The 20,979-nt window shown below is 59.3% G+C and overlaps 1 protein-coding gene across 1 annotated transcript in view; it reads left to right on the top strand.

Annotated features, from left to right (window-relative positions):
- The window catches only part of CMIP (c-Maf inducing protein), a 228,287-nt gene extending 207,574 nt beyond the window's left edge, over positions 1-20,713 (top strand). Inside the window, exons 11-21 of the mRNA XM_021093761.2 lie at positions 5,781-5,846; positions 7,092-7,118; positions 7,397-7,445; positions 9,907-10,014; positions 12,418-12,534; positions 12,846-12,986; positions 13,564-13,611; positions 14,635-14,781; positions 15,658-15,763; positions 16,961-17,031; positions 19,910-20,713. Coding sequence (XP_020949420.1) covers positions 5,781-5,846; positions 7,092-7,118; positions 7,397-7,445; positions 9,907-10,014; positions 12,418-12,534; positions 12,846-12,986; positions 13,564-13,611; positions 14,635-14,781; positions 15,658-15,763; positions 16,961-17,031; positions 19,910-19,963 — 934 coding nt within the window. The 3' untranslated portion in view covers positions 19,964-20,713. The remainder of the gene's footprint in view (positions 1-5,780; positions 5,847-7,091; positions 7,119-7,396; positions 7,446-9,906; positions 10,015-12,417; positions 12,535-12,845; positions 12,987-13,563; positions 13,612-14,634; positions 14,782-15,657; positions 15,764-16,960; positions 17,032-19,909) is intronic.
- Positions 20,714-20,979: the final 266 nt, after the last annotated feature.

Below are 20,979 nucleotides of genomic sequence, written 5' to 3'. Positions count from 1 at the left end.
CTGCCCCCCAGAACCCTGGTTCCTGGCACCCCAGGTAGAGGGGCCTTGCTGTCCACTCCCTCCGGCCCTGCACTGAGCCCTGCAGTTCCGTGGACCAGCTTGGCCTGGAGAACCCAGCAGGTGCCGCCCCCTCTGGCTCCCACAAGCGCTGTGCTTCCCAGGAGGACACTGCCCCACTCGCAGGGATGGGCGTTGCCGGTGCAGTAGGTGATGGGAGACGGGTGTTTTCTGAGTGATTAGGGGCGTGACAGCGTGGTCACGTCTGACCCATGCGTTGTGCCTATCTGTGGGGAACAGGCAGCAGGGTCCCTCCATCTTGTGGGGGCAGGGCTGTCCCCTGGGGCTCATCACCGTTACCGGGGTTGCACTGAGTCTCTGCTTCATCGTTGCTTGGCTCTGCAGCATTTGCTCTGCTCTCTGGTCATCAGCATGCCGCCTGGAATACACTCGTGGTCCAGGTGGGGGAGGCCACCTGCCAGCTGCCTGGTGAGCTGGTGAATGGGGGAGCTTCAGGGTGCCCCCCCATGCTCTAAAAGTAAGGCCGGTGGCGTCTGTGAGGGTGAGCACACACACACAGGCACACACCCCTATGCACACGTAACGCGGTGGCTTCTCATGTTGGAAGGAGACCCCGGATCCACCGTCCCCAAATACTTGGGCCCTGGGGAGGAGGGGGAAAGCCTTGGAGGGGGTCCTTTCAGGTTAACCATGGTTCTAGCAGCAGAGACCCCACTGCATTTAGCGACACCCCCACCTACACTGACCAGAGCAGATTCCAAATTCTGCACAGAGAGCATCTTCGAGAACACATCTCAGTTTCTTTAAGGCTGCAGGAGTCCCCGCGTTCTCCCAGGGGTGGTGGTCTGCCTTCTGAGGGACAGGCCGGCGTGGCCGAGTCTCCCCACCCTGGCTGAGAGGGGGCCCGCCAGGCCAGAGACGGCCCTGCTCTCCTCCTCGGCCCCCGGCTCCGGCTGTTTTCAGCAAACACCTGGAACTCCCAGGTTCTTGTGCCAGCTCCGGCCCTGACTCATATTTCTCATTAAGCGCTAAGGGTTTGAGTTTCATCATGCAGTTGACACATATTTTTTTGCCTCCTTCATAAACACGCTCATGAATGAGGACCCTGTTCTTCCCGATCTGCTTCCAGACCTCCTGCTGTCCGCACAGCCCAGCTGCCAGGTCATGGGGGGGTCGGGGGCCGGTCAGGGGCTGCCTGCGGGGAGCCGGGAGGTGTTCCTGGCCCCTGCTCAGGGCAGGACCTCCCACCCGACCCGGAGGTCTTCTTGAAGCAGGGTTTATGTTTCTAGGAGCCTTTTTTTCATCTTCGGGCCGCTCAGAACACGATGCGGGTCTGACAGCTTTTCCTTCTCTAACTCTGCTGCCTGCCTGAGTCACTGGCCCCCCGGAGCCCCACATGTGTACAGGCCACAAAACCCCAGCAGCCCAAAGCACACAGTTTGCTATGTTGGAAAAACAGATTCAGAGCCAGACTGCTGGGTTCCGGGGCCATGGCTGTCAGCGTTACCTCGTGACCTCGGGCCGGTTACTGACCTCCAGGCATTAGAATGAGGCAGAGGGCATGGCTCTGGACCCCAGCACAGAGCAGGCGCCTCGCCGGCGTAGAGCCTGGGCAAACGGGAACTACTACACTTTCCGATGACAACTGTGTTTCCTCTATTTTAAGATACCGCTGGGAGTACGATGCTTCATTGATTTAATAACAGCACTTTGAAAGGGGTAAAAAAAAGTGCAGCATTCAAGGAAGACTCAGTTTGCAAGAGGCAGGCATCTGATAGTTGAGGAAATGTGGCCATAGGACTTAATCTGCTGTATAACTTCAGGCAGTGTTCTTGCCTTCTCTGGGCCTCAGTTTTTCTGTCTGTAAAATGGGTGTCTTCCTCAGAGGGACTATTGGGAGAATTTAGCGATATAGGACCCTTCCAGTGTTGGTCCAGCACCAGTTCTTGGTAAGATTGGACTGCTGTTACCAACGGGAGGACACCCCAGATGAGAGTGATCTGTACAGAATGAAAGAGCAGGAGTTCGGGTTGTAGCTCAGCAGGTTAAGGACCCAACATTGTCTCTGTGAGGTTGTGGGTTCAGTCTCTGGCCTCGCCCAGTGGGTTAAGGATCCGGTGTTGCTGCAAGCTGAGGTGTAGGTCGCAGACGCGGCTCAAATCCCACATCCCTGTGGCTGTGACGTAGGCCGGCAGCTGCAGCTCTGATTCAACCCCTAGTCCAGGAACTTTCATATGCTACAGGTGCAGCCGTAAAAAGTGCGGGGGAGGAATGAAATAACAAGTCTCTAATGTGGAATTGAGGGTCCTTTACAGTGTGTTGTGAGGCCAGAGAAGCCGTGCTTAGAATCTTGGCCCACCTGAAGCCAGGGGCCCTGACTAGCTGTGTTCCCATTAGAAGGCCCTCAGATCGTTAGAATTTGACACCTCTGAAAAGTCATGTAAGCTGCAAAATGTTCCCTAGAGACTCTTGAAAACTATTCCCAGCACAGGTCAAGGTTGATGCTGAAATCACGGGCCTGTGAGGCCCAGGCTTGGGGGTACGATGGAAAGAATGAGGACTTGGGAGCAAGTTTGGGCTGTACTTATTCAGAGTCCAGCTCTTACCTGCTGGGCACGTGTGTGCAGGTCACGCATCTATTCGTCCATCTATCCATGCCTTCTTTCATCAAACACATACTGCAGACCCAGGTGGGCCAGGCTCTGTCCTAAAGGCCAGGGACCCAGCTGATCCCCTGCACTCAGTCCCTCTGAAGCTGCTTAGCCCCAAGTGCTAAAAGCAGTGACATCGTCTGCTCTGGAGGGATGGCACCTGGGAATCTGCTGGCACACATGTGGCCACAGGCAAAAGGATGCTCCTCTGTCTAGAAAGAGAAAAAGGCCACCCTCATGAGACAGGTGGGCACACCCCCTGTTTCTGATCAGCTCAAATCTGGCTACTTGATGATTTCCCAAACACTTGGCTTTTAAAAGAGGCCTTGGAGTTCCCGTTGTGGCTCACTGGGTTAAGAACCTGACATAGCGTCCGTGAGGATGCGGGTTTGATCCCTGGTCTCGCTTAGTGGGTTAAGAATCCGGCCTTGCTGCATGCTGCAGCATAGGTCACAGGTGTGCTTAGATCTAGTGTACCTGTGGCTGCGGTGCAGGCCAGCAGCTGCAGCTCTGATTCCACCCCTAGCTCGGGAACTTTCATATGCCATGCCATTAAAAAAGGAAGAGAGAGGAAGAAAGAAAGGAAGAAGGAAGGGGAAATAAAAGAGGCCTTGATGGGCTGGAGGTCACGGGGAAGACGCTGCACCCCTCCCGGGCCTTTAGGGGGAATGTGGATGACTCGGAGTTGTCCCGGTGACCGGGAAGTGTAACTAGACTGTAGAAGGCAAGAGGTGTCACCCAGGACAGTCCCGCACGGTGAAGACTGCACTGCTCTGCACAGGGCTTCAGGCAGGGAAGGGGGACTCGTGGGGGGCTTGGCCACCCTGGCAGACAAGGAAGGGCTGGAATAGCTCCAGCAGGCTGAGAGGTGGAGAGGGAGAGGGAGGCTGCAAGCAGCAGGAGGGCCAGGGTGCAGTCCAGGGGCAGGTCCTCAGTCCCCGGGCTCACCCTCCACCGCCACTGTCTTCCTATGGGACTCAGGGTCACAGCTGGTGCTGGGGGACAGGGGGGCGTGGAACGACCAGCTCCTTGGATGAACACGCTAGTCTGGGGGTTCTGCCAGACCAGGGTTCATACTTCCTCCCCGGCATTTAACTGACTATGATTCGGGCAACGAGTCCACCTCTTTCTCTCCTGGTTTCCCGGTTGTGAAATAAGGATCGTGCTCCTGTGGATGGGTTCTGGCCCTGAGGGCTGCCGTGAGAATTCCGTGAGTCCGCACGGGCCTAGCTTTGTCACAGCACCTGGCCCCCAGCAGGCCTGCAGCAAGGGGAGGTACCCCAGCTCCATCAGCAGCATCTCCGTGCGTGGGCTTTGCGTGAGGGTTTACATGATGCAGTAGAAACACATGTATGTGGGTACACGTCTAGTGTATGTTTTCCCAAGCATGGATGGATCCATTGGAAACTTTCAAATGCGAATTCGTGGGGCATGTGACTATTCGGCAAAACCCAGATGCTCCCTGGAGCATTCGAGGCCATTGGCTTCTCTCTGCAGCCCGGGAAGATCCCTGCTGGGGTGACGGGGCAGAGAAGGGGATATGCCTAGGCCCCCAGCCTCAGAGATGATGGCCACTCATTTGCCACCTTGAATTTTAACCCTGGGCCAGCTGGTTGGCCTCTAGAGGGAGCGCATACTCCTAAGAGTGCGTGATGGCAGGAGCAGAGCAGGACGAGCCGCTGACACACGCTCCCAGGCTGGCTGTGCGTCCTCGCTCCTGGCTGCCTCAACTCAGATGGGGCCTCGCTTTCTCACCCGCAGGGCAGGTGTGCTATGCTCATCCTCAAGTGCCTGTTCTGAGGATTAAGTGGGCCAGTCTGTGCCCAGTGCAAGGCCTGGTGAGTGCTTAGTCAGCCTCAGTCGGCACCTCCGTGAGGACTTATCTCAGGCCAGCAGGCTTTTCTGGGAATTCTTTGCTGTGTGTCTGGCATTGGAGGTTCTCCTTGGAACACTTCCAGGGTGTGACCTGGATTCTGAAGGCTGCCACTCTCTCACCAGTTTATTTGGAGGAAGGGGAGTTAGCTAAACTGTGCGTTGTTGGTGGGGGCAAACATTTGTTCTTGGGGGTGGAAAGACCTTCCCCTTTTTGGTGTAAGGTATAGACAGACGTACAGCATATAAACAGATGTGTGGTGTACCGAGGGAGCGGCTGGGGGAAATGTTGAGAAAGCTCCTTGTCAAGGGGCAGAGGGGCCCAAATGATGAAAAGAAGGTTAGAAAACAGTGAAATCTAGGAGCTTCCCGCCTTGGCGCCGTGCGTTAAGAATCTGACTGCACCCGCTTGGGTCACTGTGGAGGTGTGGGTTCAATCCCCTGTCTGACACAGGGGTTCAAGGATCTGACGTTGCCATAGCTGCATGTAGGTTGCAGGTACAGCCGTAAAAATAAAAGAAAAACCCAGTGGTTTCTAAACACAAAGGAGTCCTGGGGCCATAGGGCCAAGCATTAGTTCTGGGGTCTGGGGCCACCCTCCGCCTAGGCCAGCTTCCAGCACAGTGTCACAAGGCAGTGTGTCTTCTCACAGTTCTGGAGGCCGGAGCCTGAAAATCAAGGTGTGGGTGGTGCGGATTTGTCTGAGGTCCCTCTCCTTGGCTTGTAGACGGCCCCCCTCTGTGTGTGTCTGTGTCCTGATCCTACAGGGACACCCATCAGGCTGGATTCAGACCCACCCCCATGGCCCGATTTTACCTTCATCACCCCTTTCAAGGCCCCACCTCCATAAAGCAACATTCTCAGGTCATGGGGTGAGGACGTCAACGTGTGAATTTGAGGGGCACGGCTTTCAGCCCATAACCCCGCTCAGGAGTTCGGAAGATAGAGGAACAAAACCTGGGCGCCCGGGGCCCGCGTTGAGGATAAGAGCCCCGGGTTGCTGGGTGGCTCACCCTTCAGTGACAGCAGAGACGTCTGGACAGACTTGTCAGGCCTCGCGGCCACGCTGAGACACCAGCTGCCTGTCCCTCGGGGCCCCTGGGAGCAGAGGGGACCAAAGCAGAGTCGGTGCCGTGTGGTCTCTGCCAGACTCTCGCCCCGTCTTTGACCCTCTGTGACGCCGCCCCGTGAACCTGCCCTTGTCAGGCCAGGCCTGACCGCCGTCCCTTCTCGTTCCAGGTCGGACTACGATGACTGGAGACCGTCTCTGGCCAGCTTGCTTCAGCCCATTCCATTCCCCAAAGAGTAAGTCCCACACACGCGCCCGGAACCCTCCAGCCTGAGCGGAAAACCTCCACTGTCCACCACCGCCTCGGCAGGGGCACGGGTCAGGTCTCGGGATGCATGTGGGGATACTGCTGACGACAGCGGGCGATGGAGATGTCGGTCCTCACCTGGGGGACCCCCGGGGAGGCCCCGGGAAACGGGGAAGTCACCTCGTTGCTTTGTTGGACTCTTTCCCGGGGCTAAGACCACGAAGCCCTCCGCCCCGTGCCTTCCCGCGCTGCAGTCAGCGGGGTTTTGTGCATCAGATGGGAGTAGGAGAAGCCGCCTCTCGTTTCTCAGTAAAAGCCAGGGATGACGCGTGAGGAGTTGCTGTATCTGCCGCACAGCCGTGTACAGAAAGTTCTCGTATCATACCCGTTACCCCTCAGCTCCCTGCACAGTGATTTGGGCCCGAGACACAGCCTTCCCTCTCCTGCCGGCCCTTAACCCGGGCCTGCATGTCTCACAGGAAAAGGGCGAGAGAGCCGTCCGGCAGGCAGCGGCCTGAGGAGAAGGCTCGGCTGCAGAAGCGGCCCCCAAATGCCTGCAGCCTCTGTTTTGATAGATGTGAGGAAGCGGGGCCCCCGAGGCAGCTCGGGACTCTCTCCGGAGCCGATTAACGAGAGGGTGTTTATGCAATGCGGCTCTCCGAGGGGGACATTATGCTCCGTAATTGCCCCATTTGCCGGCCTGGCGGGTCCCTGGAGCCCCCAGGATGTGAGACCGGAGAAATCTGACTCCTGAGAGCGGTGGCGTCATTGGCCGCTGCCGCTGTCCCCGCAGCCCCAGGGGTGCACCTGACAGTGGGCCCATGATGCAACTTGCCTGGAGACCGGGCCCCCCTTGCCACTCTGAGGCACGGCGGGAATTGGTGCAGCCGGGCCTTAATTGTGGCACAGTTAACAAACACACCTGGGCCCCTGGTGCCCACGTGCAGACACGCGCGCACCGACGCACACGCGTCCACCCCCGCGAGCGCCGCTCCCGTTTCCAGGCCTGGGCCCGGGGGCTCAGCCCGGTCCTGTCCCTCTGGTCGTCGTCGCCTCATCCAAGGAGAGGCCTTAGTCCTTCCTCCCCAGTAGAGACACAGTGTCTGTGTTGGGTGCCCGGGTCCGCTTCATTCCTCGAGTCGGGCAGCGAGCCTGCCGTCCCCAGAGGAAGCTCTGGGTGGCTGTGCTGTCCCCAGCGCGCCGCTCACTGCGCGTTTCCCTCTGTCTGTTGCAGAGCCCTCGCACACGAGAAGTTCACCAAGTGAGTATCGGGCGCCGCCCATGTGCCCGTCTCCCCTGCGGTCGCCCCCCCATGGCCAGCCTCCCTCCTCCCATCCTCTTCGCGTGCCTTCTGGGAGCCGGGGCGGCTCCTGAAGCTCTGGGAGCCGGGGCGGCTCCGGAAGCTCTCCTGACACGTGCCCGGGCCCGTCCGTGCATCTCCTGATGCCGCCAGCTCAGCCGCCCTCCCCTCAGCCCCCAGCCGGGTCCGCCCAGGCCGGGACCCCGGCCGTGACTCTGACCCGACCCCATCTCTTTCAGGGAACTGAAGTACGTGATCCAGAGGTTCGCTGAAGACCCACGACAGGAGGTAAGGCCCCTCCTGCCCGGCAGGCGCAAGCCCAGGGCAGCGGCAGGGCCTCCTTGTCCCCCATGGGCGGGCGTCCAGCACAGTTTTCACAGGCTCCTTGTCTTGTCCATAAGCACAGCCCCAGCCCGAGTGTCCGAGTGTTTGCCTCTGGTCTCAGGCTGAGCAGAGGCTGTTCCCCCTCGGCTGGCAGGCCCTCCTTGGAGCACAGGCTCGATTTAGGAGGCTCTTGACCTTCTCTGAGACGGTGTTTCGTCCTCTCTGGCCCCAGCATTCTGAGAATCAGGGACGCGGAGGTGACAGGTAGGATCTGAGCCAAGGTTCATTTCCCAGGCATGGGGACCCAGGGCCTCCCTGAGGGCCAGTCTGTCCCTCCAGCAGCAAGGCTCAGGGCGAGGGCCGCTTCCATCCCGGAGCCTCTGTGGGCCAGGGCCACCCCCCCATTCCCAGGGGTCCTGCTTCCGTTGCAACAAGAAAAGGACCGCAGGCCAGCCAGAACTGGGTCCTCGCCCTCCCTCAGGCACGTGCGTTTCCTCGCTTAATCCTCAGCCCCTTGAGCAGGTGCGATCATGCCCATTCCACATCAGAGCTACCCTCCTTTCAGAGCTGAGGAAACGGGTTCCATGCCCAGGGGCCTGGCCGAGGCAGGATTCCTACCTGGGGAATCGGCTCCAGGCTGTGGGGTCAGCAGCCCGCCAGCGTGCACACTGTGCCAGTGGGGCTTCCCCGAGGGGTCAGGCCCCCTTCTCCGTGGCTTTTGGGACCTGAGGGGTCTGCTCGCAGGCAGGGGCGCCCCCAGCAGAGCAGGAGGATAAGGACGGGCAGGGGAGGGACCGAGTTGCTCTCAACACAGCCAAAATATGGTCTGTTAAGACCACCCTGTAAAGCCTAGTTCTAGAAGCATCTGGGAGGATCTAGTTTGAAAGCACCAGGCTTCTACACCTGAGTCCAGGAGCAGTCCTCGGGCACGATGGCAGAAACGGTAGACGGGGAGCTTGTGGACGTCTGGGTACCAGCTATGGTCTCACAGTTGTCAGACCTGAGCCATTCCCACCGTGGCAAAGGCAGATTGTCAGAATTCCCCTGGAAAGTGAGGCTTTCTTTCAAACACCGACTTTGAAGTTGATGAATAAAAGTGGTACCAGCTGCTTCCCAGAGCAGAGCAGCAGCGCCAAGTGCCAGGAGGGAGATTTCCCAGCCAGGGTAGCACCCGCGAGGCTGCTGCACACAAGGCCCCCTGCCCGGCCTGGCCGCCCGCGCCCGCCTGCCTTCCCCTCCGACTTCTCTGCCCTCCCCCCAGATGGAGCCAGCGCTTGGCTCTCTCTGTTGAGTAGAGTTTCTTTCTCTTGATTCCCTGTTTCTTTGAAGTAGCTAAGTTAACATTTGATAGTCTTCCAACTCGGAGGGAAAAACCAGAGCCTTGCCGCCCCTGCGTTCTGTGTACCCGCGTGTGGGTTGTGATCAGTTGAGTGTCTGTGAGTAAGTGACTCTTGGCAGCAGATGGTCCTTCACTCCTGAAGCAAATGATGGGGCCCTTCTCCGCGCTGTCTGCCCAGGACGGAGGAGGAGGAGGAACAAAGGCCTTTGTCTCCCTCGCTGCAGTTACAGCGGGGCCGGGGTGGGTGTGGAATTCCTCCCACACACGCACACGTGTTTGCACACACGCACGCACACGCCACCCGCACACGGGCGCGCAGAGCTCTGGGAGTCACTGAGAAAGCTGTGCTTTGGGCTCTGAAGTCCCCCCCCAACAGAGACTAACGAGCAGGTGTCAGGGTCCCAAAGAAAGAAAGAGATGAGCAGGACAAAGACCTCCCCAGGGGTGGAGAGGGGGGGTGGATGCTCCCAGAGTGAGGGTCAGTAATGTGGGGAGCAGACCCCAAAAGTGAGCTGGGCAGGGGTTCAGAGCAAAAGGAGGGCAGGAGGCGAGAGAGAAATCGGAGAGGTCGAGTGGGAGCGCAAAGACCCAGACAGAACGGGGCCAAAGAAATGCCCCCATCAAAGGCGTGGAGAACGGGGCTGGGCTGAGCCGTTCCTTCTCACCTCTCTCCCCGGCCTTGGCCACAGACTTGCTTCATTCAAGGCACCTAACTAACCCCAGAGTTCCCAGGGGGCTCAGTGGGTTAAGGATATGGCATCGTCACTGCTGTGGCTCTAGAGGGGTCGATCCCTGGCTTGGGAACTTCTACTTGCCGCGAGTGCAGCCAAAAAAAACAAAAAAAACAAAAAACCAAAAGGCAACTAACCAAGCCAGGGCCCTGCCCTCCATCTGAGGCTCTGATGGCGAATGGGTGGAGTTGGGGAGGTCAGAGTTTTCCCCCAAAGGCCTTCCATGGAATCGAGGGGAGGCTGGGAGTATTGGATGAAACAAAGTTAAACAGATTGCTTAACGATGGGACTTGTCCGAACCTCTGACATTTGCATGTGTGGCTCAGGGCCTGACCGAGTGCTTCTCCTCCGGCAGGTCCACTCGTGCCTGCTGAGTGTGCGCGCCGGCAAAGACGGCTGGTTTCAGCTCTACAGCCCTGGAGGGGTGGCCTGCGACGATGACGGGGAGCTGTTCGCCAGCATGGTATGTCAGGGGGCCTGGACTGGAGCTGTGGGTGGGCGCTCTGTTCATCTCCCTGACCAGTGAAAGAGGTGGCGCAGGTCACCCGGAGGTTCAGGGTGAAAGAATGCTGATTTGATGAAGGTGTTGGTGACAACGGCCACCAGTGTTGCTTTCTCATTTTTTCACCTGAGCAGGTGCCAAGCCAGAGGCTTGACGGTCCTGCCCTCCCTCAGGCCCCCACCCATATGAGGAGGTGACCCTTTGTGTTACCCCATTTTGCAGCCGAGGCGTTAACTGCCCGAGCGCACCAGGTTCACTCTAGTGCAAGGTGAAGTTCAAGGGACCAAGCCCTTAACAGGCACAGGGATTCTGGAAGGCGCTGGGATCCACCAGCTCGTCCGACCCTTGCAATAAGCCGAGGTCAGGATGCTGAGCCCTCCTTGGAGATGAGGAGTCTGAGGTCACCAGACCAGACTGCCTCTGGGGTGAATTCCAGTACTTGCTCTGTTCACTGTGACCAGCCCCTCACACGCACGAGGTCTCTTAATCGTGGTGGCAACCCTTCCCTTCCCTGCACCTGTGCTGAACCAGGCCCAGGGAGGTGCGGTGGCTTGTGGGAAGGTCCTCCTGGCCTCCAAATTCCTCCCTCAGCCAAGCTCATGCTGTCCCTCCTCTGGTAGCAAAGAGTGTCCGTCTTGTGAAGGGGTCCCAGATGGTCCCCTGGCCTGTTCCACAATCACGCATGTTCTGGAACGTGAGAAAACGAGAGCCTGGGCCAGCCGTGGTTGAGGCCTCAGACCTGCCACGTGCTGGCCTGATGACCTTGGGTGAGGAACTTTCCTCTCTGGGCTTCAGTCTCCTCCTCTGTGAAACAGGGAGCATAGTACTGGCGCCTCGGGATCCCCTTGGCAGCTGCCTGTGATGACAGCAGATGGAAGGCACCCCGCCTGGGCCCAGTGCATGTCGGTGCTCGGAAGTGACAGCTCTGGTTACTTTCATTCCTACTGGGTGGCTGGTCCAGCAGCGCAAGCATCTCCTAATGCTCCCGGCAACGAACTTAGCGGCAGGGTCTGTGCAGTGATGACAGACCCTGGCGCTGCCTCTAGATCCTTTTTTTTTTTTTTTTTTTTGGCTTTTCTAGGGCCACACCCGCAGCATATAGAGGTTCCCAGGCTAGGGGTTTAATTGGAGCTGTAGCTGCCAGCCTATGCCACAGCTTACAGCAACCCCCTGAGCAAGGCCAGGGATTAAACCTACAACCTCACGGTTCCTAGTCAGATTCGTTAACCACTGAGCCACGACGGGAACTCCCTAGATCCTTTCTTAAAAGGGGCTTATTTTTAGGTTCCTTTCCTTCTGCATGCCTCGCCTGCTGCCCGACAGGTCCCGTTTTGAGTGCCCTGTGCCTCCTAGAAATGCCAGCCCTGCCTGCCTGCACCACCTCTCTCTCACCTCTCACAGGCTCCTCTGATGTCACAGCTTCACCATGGCAACAGCCCGTGGTCCCCCCACTCCTTGGTGCGGGGACTGTGAGAGAGAAGTCAGGCAGCTGGCAGCTCCCAGCCTGAGAGATCGCATTTGTATGCCAGAGCTGTTCATGATGGAGCGGGAAAGTGTGGACGTGGGGAAGGAAGCAGGCAGCCCCTGGGATGGCAGTGTGTCGTTTCCATGGAAACGCACGCAGGAAGAGGTCCCCTTGATGTGGCAGCCGTTTCCAACCGTGGGGGGTCATTTGCTCTTCCATGAAGTCAGGCAAAGCAGGTGTCTGGTATCCCCAGCCCTGTTGGTTGGGGACCTCTGCCCTTGGGCCCCATCTCCAGATGCACCAGAAAAAAAACATACAGTTCTCTTAGTGGCTGCCCCACACATAACCCAAGGGGGAGCAGAATTTGCCAGTTCTTGGATTTCTAGGGCAATCACTCAGACTACCTTGGGGCTCCGAGGGGCCTTGGGTAGCGGAGACGGGGCTCCATACAGTTCCCTGTCCTCGTGTGAGGGCTGGGCTTGTGCATCGTGAGCCAGGGCCACCCAGAAGTTTCCACCAGGTTTGCCAGCACCGCGAACCCAGAGGGCTGGCTGTCAGCAGAGTCCCAAGGGGAGCGGGAGAAGGCCTCGGGGTGTGTCTTAGGGGGTGGGGGTAAAATGTACAGAACATGAATTCCCCCCCCCCCGACTGTTGTTAAGCACGGAGTCCTGGAGCACTCGGTGCCTTCACGCTGTTCTGCGGTCATCACCACCATCCATTTCCAGAACTTTCTCATCTTCCCCAACTGAACCTCCCCCAACTCAGCACTGATTCCACCCGCTTCCCGGCCCCGGGGCCCACCCTTCTCCTTCCGCAGCCCTTCCGGGGCACCTGCAGAGGTACACCGGGGCCACCGCCCGTGGCGGTCACTGCCTTCACCGGGCCGTCCCTCCCTCCAGGTGCACATCCTCATGGGCTCCTGTTACAAGACCAAAAAATTCCTGCTCTCCCTGGCGGAAAACAAGCTGGGACCCTGCATGCTCCTGGCGCTGAGGGGGAACCAGACCATGGTGGAGGTAAGGAGCCAGGCCCGAGCCCCCGGCCAGGCTGCCGATGCACCCAGGCCTTCGTCCTGCGAGAGACCAGGCGGAAGCCGTGTCGCTTTTCCTGCCTCGGCCCCAGAAGTCAGGCAACTGGCCCACGTCCCACGGCCAGAAGTGCTGGGTGTGGGGAGAGACTGGGACCTTGGGGCGCACGGGCTGTGCTGCGCGTGGTCCCCCTTCCCGGCAGGTGGGGCAGGCCGAGGGCTTGGGCACCTGCGCCTTCAAGGAGCAGCCCCGCCCGGCGTCTCGGGCAGGGGGTGACGCGCCGCCCCGGCTCTCGGCAGATCCTGTGCTTGATGCTGGAGTACAACATCATCGACAACAACGACACCCAGCTCCAGATCATCTCCACCCTGGAGAGCACGGGCGTGGGGAAGCGCATGTACGAGCAGCTGTGCGACCGGCAGCGGGAGCTCAAGGAGCTGGTGAGTCCACAGCGGCTCCAAGGAGCAGAGCCCGGGGACTGCGGCGCCTCTGTGGGCCTCCCTCTCCGGCATCCTCCTCAGACCCAAAGACGTCGAGGTGGCCACCTCCCCCTTTCCAGATGACCAGACAGGCCAGGCTGGTGGCCCAGGGTCAAACAGCCCCCTACCTGGCCAGGACCCCGTGCTGTCCCACCCTCTGGGTCCCACAGGGCCGTCGCTGTCAGGGACCCCACGTCCCTGAGGCCCTTCACTTGAGTGCCTGGGTGGGGCTTGCCTTCAGAAGGCCAGCCCCTGTACCTCTTGGCCAAAGCGCAGCAGGACAGAAGGGGTCGGGAAGTCAGGCCCCAGAGCAGCTCTGATGCTCCTCCTTTGAATGGGGCCCCTCTGAGACCTGACTTCTCTGCCATTCCCCAGAGCCCAGGCATAGCGGGTTGGTAGCACCCTCATCCTTTCAGGGCCTTCATGGATGGGCTTCCATCCCAGGAAATCAAATGGCGCCCTGAGAGGTGATGCTAGAGGTGGGGCCGGGGGAAGCTCGTGGGCAAGTGGGTCATGATCACTCTGGTTCCTCTTGCAGCAAAGGAAAGGCGGGCCCACCAGGCTAACACTGCCCTCCAAGTCCACAGTGAGTTGGTTTCGTTGTCTGGCAGGGCTGGGCAGAGGGAGGAAGGTGGGTTGGTCCTCCTTGCTGGGGAACAGCAGTGCCTGTTGCTGGTGATGCGGTCGGGGGTTGAACAAGGACACCGTGGTACTTGGCAGGCCGGCTTTTCTGGAGGGAACTGGATTGTAAGAAACCAAACATTATGGTACAGATTATGGTGGATATTAATGTTGACATGTTACCAGTTATTCATAGTGACAGCAGTAATAGTTCACGTATGTTGAAGCGTTCACGCACAGATACTGTGCTCACAGTGCACTGTGTCTTCACAACAAGCCTTTTAGGTTGGTGCCTCTTCCCTTCCCCATTTAACAACTTTGGGCCTCTTAATTCCTCTGTCCTGTCTTTGGCACATAGCCTCCACCTCATGGTCCAAATAGGCTGCACAGGCTCCAGCCATCTTGTCTCCATTCCAGCCAGGAGTAAGGAGAAGCAGGCAAAGAACACAACTCTTCTCTTGAAGGACCTTCCTGGAAGTTCCATTGGTCACAACTGCTTATTGTCCAGATATAGCATGTGGCCCCACGTAGCTGGAAAATGTAGCCTTAATTCAGGGCAGCCATATGGCAGCTAAAACTTAAGGATTCTGTCCCAAAGATGGAAGAGGTCAGCGATCCTCATCTAGTGCTCTCATGTTCATCGATCCCCACAGGCCTTAGACTTGCAGGGGGCTTATTGTTTGCTGCTGGGAATGGCCACCAGCTGCCACCTGGGAAAGCGAGCTGGTCAGACAGACATGTGCGTGCAGGCCTGTGGGAGGGACATGGCCTCTGAACACCCCAGTGGTGACTCAGGGTGTGAGTCACAGCACCCAAAGGCTTTCTCCAGCCGGGCAGCTACCACCCATGGAGATAGGGAGGCAGCCCGCCTCCTTGACACCCCCTTAGCCCAACCCACCGGGCCAGACAGTGTGGGGGTGGAGAGGGCCTGGGAAGGCGCCGGGCTGTGCCAGGCGCCCCCTGAGCCCCGCCTGCCTGCCCTCTGCAGGATGCCGACTTGGCTCGTTTGCTGAGCTCTGGCTCCTTCGGAAACCTGGAGAACCTCAGTTTGGCCTTCACCAATGTAACCAGTGCCTGCGCAGAGCACCTCATCAAACTGCCTTCTCTCAAGCAGCTAAACCTGTGGTCCACTCAGGTACACGGGCCCGCCCTGCACCCCGCTACGTGTCTTCCCTGCACCACTCCCTCTCCTTCCTTGCTCCGCCCTCTCCTCCCTTGCTCCGCCCCCTTCTCCCTTGCTCCGCCCAGCCCTCCCTGCCCCCTGGTGGGGGGCGTTCCCTCCTCCCTGCCCCATACCTGCCCTGCACCCTCCTCCATGGCTGGCCTTTCCACCCAGAACCCATGGGTCCAGTCCCTTGATCCCATGCCCCCTCCATGGCTCAGTGCTACGTTCCCCAGAGGGTCCTAAGCCAGAGGAGGTCTAGCCTTTCCGATGCCCAGTAGCCCCTTTCACGGCTGGATTTGCTGAGGCCCAGAGGGGACATGTAGAGTCTCACCCATGCTGAAAGGCAGAGCTGACGTGTGGAGCGGGTCTAATGCCCCTCCCTCGGGAGCGTGCGGGTGGCTTGTGGGTCCCTTCCGTGTCATAACGGCCACGGTGCTCCTTGTCCTGCTCAGCATTGATCTAGCGGTTGAGCCTTTGGCGTGGATCTTCACATGTGGGCTCAGCAGTGCTGTAAGGCCCAGCCGTCCAGCCATCCCACCCTCCCCCAGGGCAGGGCCACCTCGGCCCTCACTCAGAGAGCCACTGGGTTCACAACCCCCCTAGACAGACGGTAGCACCGACTCACAGGGTTGGGAGGGTACTAGTCTGGGCCATGGCACCAGCAGAAGCTGGATTTGAACCCAGGTCATGGCCCTGGAGTCTCTGGAGAGAAGCGAGAGCAGCCCTGGCCCTGAGGCGTGGAGGGCGGAGGTCCTGGGCCACAAAGCCAGGCTCTGCCTCCTTCCACCGCTGTGCGGGGCGGAGGCTGGAGTCGGTCTCCAGGCTGAGAGGGTCTCTGCCCCACAGTTTGGAGACGCCGGCCTGCGGCTCCTGTCGGAACACCTCACGATGCTTCAGGTGCTGAACCTGTGCGAGACGCCTGTCACCGATGCCGGCCTGCTGGCCCTCAGCTGTGAGTCCCGCCGCCTTCTCTGGTCCCTCCCCGGGGCTGCGGGCCATGCCGAGGCCTCGCTAAGCCCTCCTCCACCAGGAGCAGCACCAGGGCAAATGCCGCTGCCCTTGTGGAGCTGATATTCTAGAAAAAAGGAAAACGCGTGAGGCCGGGCTCATGCCCTCCCGACAGTGTCAGAGGCCCGAGGTGCCCCCTCCCCACCAGCCGCAGCGGCTCCCCCAGAGCTGGTTGGAAATGCGGATTCTCAGGCCCTGCCCCAGACCCGCCGACTCAGAAACTGCATTGTAACAAAAAGCCCCAGTGATTCTCATGCGGGTTAACATTTAAGAGGCGCTGCCCTCGTAGACGGAGCCAGAGAATGCTCGAGGGACCTGGAGCTGCTGGTGCCCGTACCCCGACCCTCATCTCCTGAACTCGAACCTTGGGTGCTGTTGAGCCTGGGAATCTGCATTGCCTGTTGTCAGACCCACTGGTTTAGATGAGAGGCCCTGTGTATCCCAGCTGGGAAGAAGCAAGGAGGGTTTCCCAGGGAGAGGACTGGACCTGGGCGTGGAAGCCATTCACGTAGGGGTGGCCAAGGAGCTGGCAGGCCCGGCAGCGGGTCGTTGGCCCCTGGTAGGAGGCTTTGAGGGGTTAGGGGCAGGTGACAGGGCTGACGGAGCACCGGGAGGATGAGGTTTGGAGTCCCAGCGGGGTAGCGTCCTGGCGAACAGTGCTGGCTCCTGCGTCCCGCACTCAGCGCCTCCAGGAGGGGGACCGGGCGTCTGTCTTTAACAGGCGCCCTGTGCAACTCTGGATGCAAAGCCAAAGCATGAGGCCTGCTTTCCAGAAGCCGGGGCCCACGTCAGCTCCCGTGGGGAGAGCTTTCAGGGTTTCCTTGGGGGGAAGGCCAGGGCTGGCCCATTAGGGCTGGTCTGCAGGGTGGCAGGCAAGCTCCAGGGACATGACAGGGGACCGGAAGGGAAGGTCACAGGGGCAGGGAGAGAACACGGGCCCAATTCAGGTCAGCACCTGCCTGAACTAGACTCTGTACCTCGCGGCCCCCACCTCTGCTCTGAACCTCCAGCTCCCCCACCCCGTGCCCTAAGCAGAGGCCTCGGAAACTCAGTCAGCCCCCAGCTTGAGGGTCTAGTTCCCGCAGCTGCCCCCCGTGGGGTCTGACTGACTTCATGGTCATGTCTGTCTGTCACTGCACAGCCATGAAGAGCCTCTGCAGCTTGAACATGAACAGCACCAAGCTCTCGGCTGACACCTATGAAGACCTGAAGGTGAGCTTCCGTTCCTCCCTTCCCATCTTCCTTCTTTCCTTCCTTTGCAAGTGCAAAAGTCCTGAGGCAGAAAGGTTGGCAACAAGTGACTTTGTAACGAATGCGACTAGAAAGTGAGAGAGCGCGGGCGAGCTGGGGCCAGACTCGAAGGAGCCCTCATAGGTCCCGGGATTTCACCCAGATTCAGTGGAAAGCTTTCAGAGGCTCTAAGCAGGGTGATGAGTTCTGCTTTTAAAAGCTCATTCTGGCTGTTACATGGGAAATGGGTTTTTTGAGGGGGAGGATTAAGCATGAGCAGCAGCACGTGGATAGTTTGGCAGGGCTGCTGCAGTCACACGGGTAAGCTGGGGTCACCAGGGCCGGGCTAGGTTGGCAACTTCTCGAGGAAAGAGAAGAGGTTCTGAGTGGTGGAAGGCAGGCATGTCTTATGTTTAAAAGCATGTCTTGGAGTTCCTGTTGTGGCTCTGCAGGTTAAGCACCCGACGTAGTGTCCTTGAGAATGTGGGTTCAATCCCTGGCCTCACTCAGTGGATTAAGCATCCGGCGTTGCCACAAGCTGCGGGGTCAGTTGTAGATGTGGCTCAGATGCTGTGTTGCTGTGGCTGTGGTGTGGACCTGCAGCTGCAGCTCCTAGCCCAGGGACTTCCATATGCCACAGGTGCAGCTGTAAAAGGGAAAAAGAAAAGCATGTCTCTTGGAAGTTCCTCGGTGGCCTAACAGGTTAAGGATACAGTGTTGTCACTGCTGTGGCTCAGGCTACAGCTGTGGCACCGGTTGGATCCCTGGCCTTGGAACTTTCATATGCCTTGGACATAGCCAAAAAAAAAGCATGTCTCTTCAGCCTTCAACAGGCTCCCCCTGCCCCCATCCTGGGTCCAGAAGAATGGGCATGGCATCAGAGCCAGCGCCCTGGGAAGGAAGGGCTGAGCCAGGAGACACAGGTGGTGCCCTGAGCCGGCCGGCACCTAGGCACCCTGGAAGCCACGTGCAGGGATCCTCCGCAGCCCTCAGCCGAAGCTCACCTCCAGCAGGGGCTCCCCTCCTGCTGCTGCTCCAGCTCAGCCAGATCTGCAGCCCGGGGCTAACTCACTGACCAAGCCTCCAAAAACCTTCGGAGCACCTACTGTGTGCCAAGCCCATGCTGGGCACGGGGCCGAAGTGCGGCTAGCTCAGCCCTGCCTGGGCAGAAGCTCAGTCCTGGCAGACAAGCAGCATACAGGGGCAGGATGGGGCCCAGGGGCCAGCAGGGCTGGCACGGCTAGCTCTGTTCATTAGGGTGGAAGAACCTTCACAAAAGAGGGTCTTAAGAAGCGAGTCTGCCAAGCAGGCCAGGAGAGGCATCCACAGGCTCCTGAGGAGTGCGTGGTGAGCCGAGGGCAAGGCGCACATGAGGGGCCAGGGCCGGTGGCCTGAGTGTCCTCTGAGGGCTTCAGACCCCAGCACCACCAGCCTCCCTCAGGGGCTGGGCCATCAGAAAGGCTTCAGGGCCCATCCCAACCTGCTGAATTGAGTGAGCATTTTAAGCCCCGTCCTGAGGATTCCTGCACAAGAAGCAGAGACTTCTCAGCTGGCGCTGCTTTAGTCAGCTTAGCTGTAGACACCAACCAGGAAAGGGGTGAGTGAGCCACTTGTGAAGAGAAGTCCCTTCCAGTCGGTGTGTTACTCGCACGTTTGAGAGACACATGGTTTCACGTTGGTGACCCTGGCCCAGGATGCCCAGCCTCTGCCGTGGGCCTTGGGGCGGACTGGGGGCTGCCTGCCTCGGGAGAGGCAGCCTCTGTGCCACAGCAGGTCAGCGAAGCTGAACTTCACCACCCACTCTGGCCAGAGCTTCCAGATTTCCAGAGAACCTGGAAACCTAGATTCTTCTGTTGCAGTCTCCTAACTTTGAAAGGCTGGTTTGTTGGCTTGGATCTTTTTTTTTTTTAATAATACTGCACTGGTGACTCCTGGCCCCTAGTTTGTAACCTCTCGCTGGGCAGTGGGGAGCCATTGAGGGTTGTTGAGCACTGGAGAGGAACAGCGAGGAAGTGTGTGTGTGTGTCTGTGTGTGTGTACACACGCGCCTTGGGCACATGTTAGGAGATTGTTAGATCACACTGGCCAGTGTACAGGAAAGCTGGGGAGGCGGGAAGTCAAGCCAGGAGACCAGTTAGCAGCCTCTTTGTACAGTGAAGACTTGTCAAGAAAAAGCCAGCTGTTTGTAGAAGGAAGGGCAGAGGGGTGTCTGTGCGGCAGGCATGGGAGCGGGAAGTGGCGCTGAGGAGCAGCAGGGGGGACCTCGAGGGCCAGGATCCCGAACGTCAAAGATCTCGGCACCCCATCCCCACCCCGCTCCGGAGGCGCGCAGCTTGGGGATCCCCCGTCCCCTCCCTACCCGGCTCCTGACAACCCCGAGGGCATGAACGGCAGTACAGTGAGAAGAGTTCCGTCCACAGAGCACGTGATGTTGCCTGGACAGAGAGCCCTGCATATGCCCTGCATTTGCCCTGCATTTGGTGTTTGGTCCCTCGCCGCCTCCTGTGAGCCAGGGCCTGGAGATAGATGCCCTCCACAGATGAGGAAACTGGCTCCTGGAGGCCAGGACGCTGCCCCAGGGCACCTGGCCAGCAAGTGGCAGAGCAGCGCCTCACACCCCAGGCTGCCTGCCGCCAGAGCCAGTGAGCCGATCCCCTGAGGCGGGCCGGGACTCCCCAGCCCCTGTCACCTGCGGTCTTCGGGGCCACCGCATCCCCTGCCAGGTCCTGCCGAGGTCCCCCGGCTCTGGGCCTGGGGTGGCAGAGTGGGGAGGGCACGGCGAGATCGCCAGCACTGGTGCTGGTGGACATCGAGCCCCCGGGTCCTGGAAGGAACCGCATCCTTGTTGCCCCCCCCGCAGGCCAAGCTTCCCAACCTGAAGGAGGTGGACGTCCGCTACACGGAGGCCTGGTGAAGCCCGGGCGGGCGGGAAGCCGCTGCACCCGCAGCACACGCTTGACAAAGCGCCGGAGAGCAGCGGACCGAGGGGCCGCCCCCGCGTCCTGGCTGTGACATAGATGGGGGGTCTTTCTGGGGGCCGAGGGCGGAGGGGGGAGGGGGGAGGGTCGGAGGCACGCCCAGCCCCCGCCTGATTCTTTTAGCTTCATAATCGGATACCTTGACCTGATCTAAAACGGACTTTGTAGCAACCAGAGGAGCGCCAGCGGGTCGGGGAGAGGGTGGGGGTGGGGGCTTGGGGAGGGGGGACCCTTCGTGGATTTTCTTTGCCTTTGTGTTCAATGCCGTGTGGGAAAAGTCAACTCCGATGCCACCGTCACGCGACCCCAGTGGGCCTGGAGGCGGAGGAAGGATGCTGTCCTCTGAGGCCCCGCGGGGAACTCGCCCCACCATCGCCGTCGGACTAGACCCAGTCACGTCATCCCACCGTCCTGTGTCCTCGCCATTGCTATGCAACGTGATTCTTGTTGTACATAAGATTTAAATAATGCGCCTATTTAAGAAACGTTGACAAATTGCAGGTCTGGGACCTGCCTCTTATTTATGAAGTCTCTGACCCGCCCGCCCGCCCGCCCGCCCGCCCTGGCCTGTCGTACTGTACAAACCAGTCAGCTGTCGGGGTAGTGGTTGTGTTCTTGTTATTTTTTTAAAGGAAACAAACAGACAAAAAGAAAAAAAAAAAAAAAAAAACAATCTCCTTGGAAAATGACTTGCTTTTTCGTAATGGATTCTGTATGCTAACGCTCTCTTGTCCGTCCGCCAGCCCCTCTGCCCGCCACACCCCGCCACCGTGCATTTCCCCGATTCCAGAGGTCTCCAGGTTCCTCGTGGGGTGGGAGTCAGGCTGGGGGAGGAAGAGCGGGGGTCCCCACCTTGTAGTCTTGCTCCTCTGAGGCCCCAGCTTTCTCTCGGCCCCTTTTACACGTTTGGAGGAGGGATGTGCTAACCTGTCCTCCGTCCGTCCGCCCCGTA

This window comes from Sus scrofa, chromosome 6, assembly GCF_054392235.1.
Source record: "Sus scrofa isolate SSC_HxYL_T2T_F1_AM1 chromosome 6, Sscrofa_HxYL_maternal_Yorkshire_Landrace_v2.0, whole genome shotgun sequence".
Taxonomy (NCBI): domain Eukaryota; kingdom Metazoa; phylum Chordata; class Mammalia; order Artiodactyla; family Suidae; genus Sus; species Sus scrofa.
This window is presented reverse-complemented; position numbering and strand designations above follow the sequence as displayed.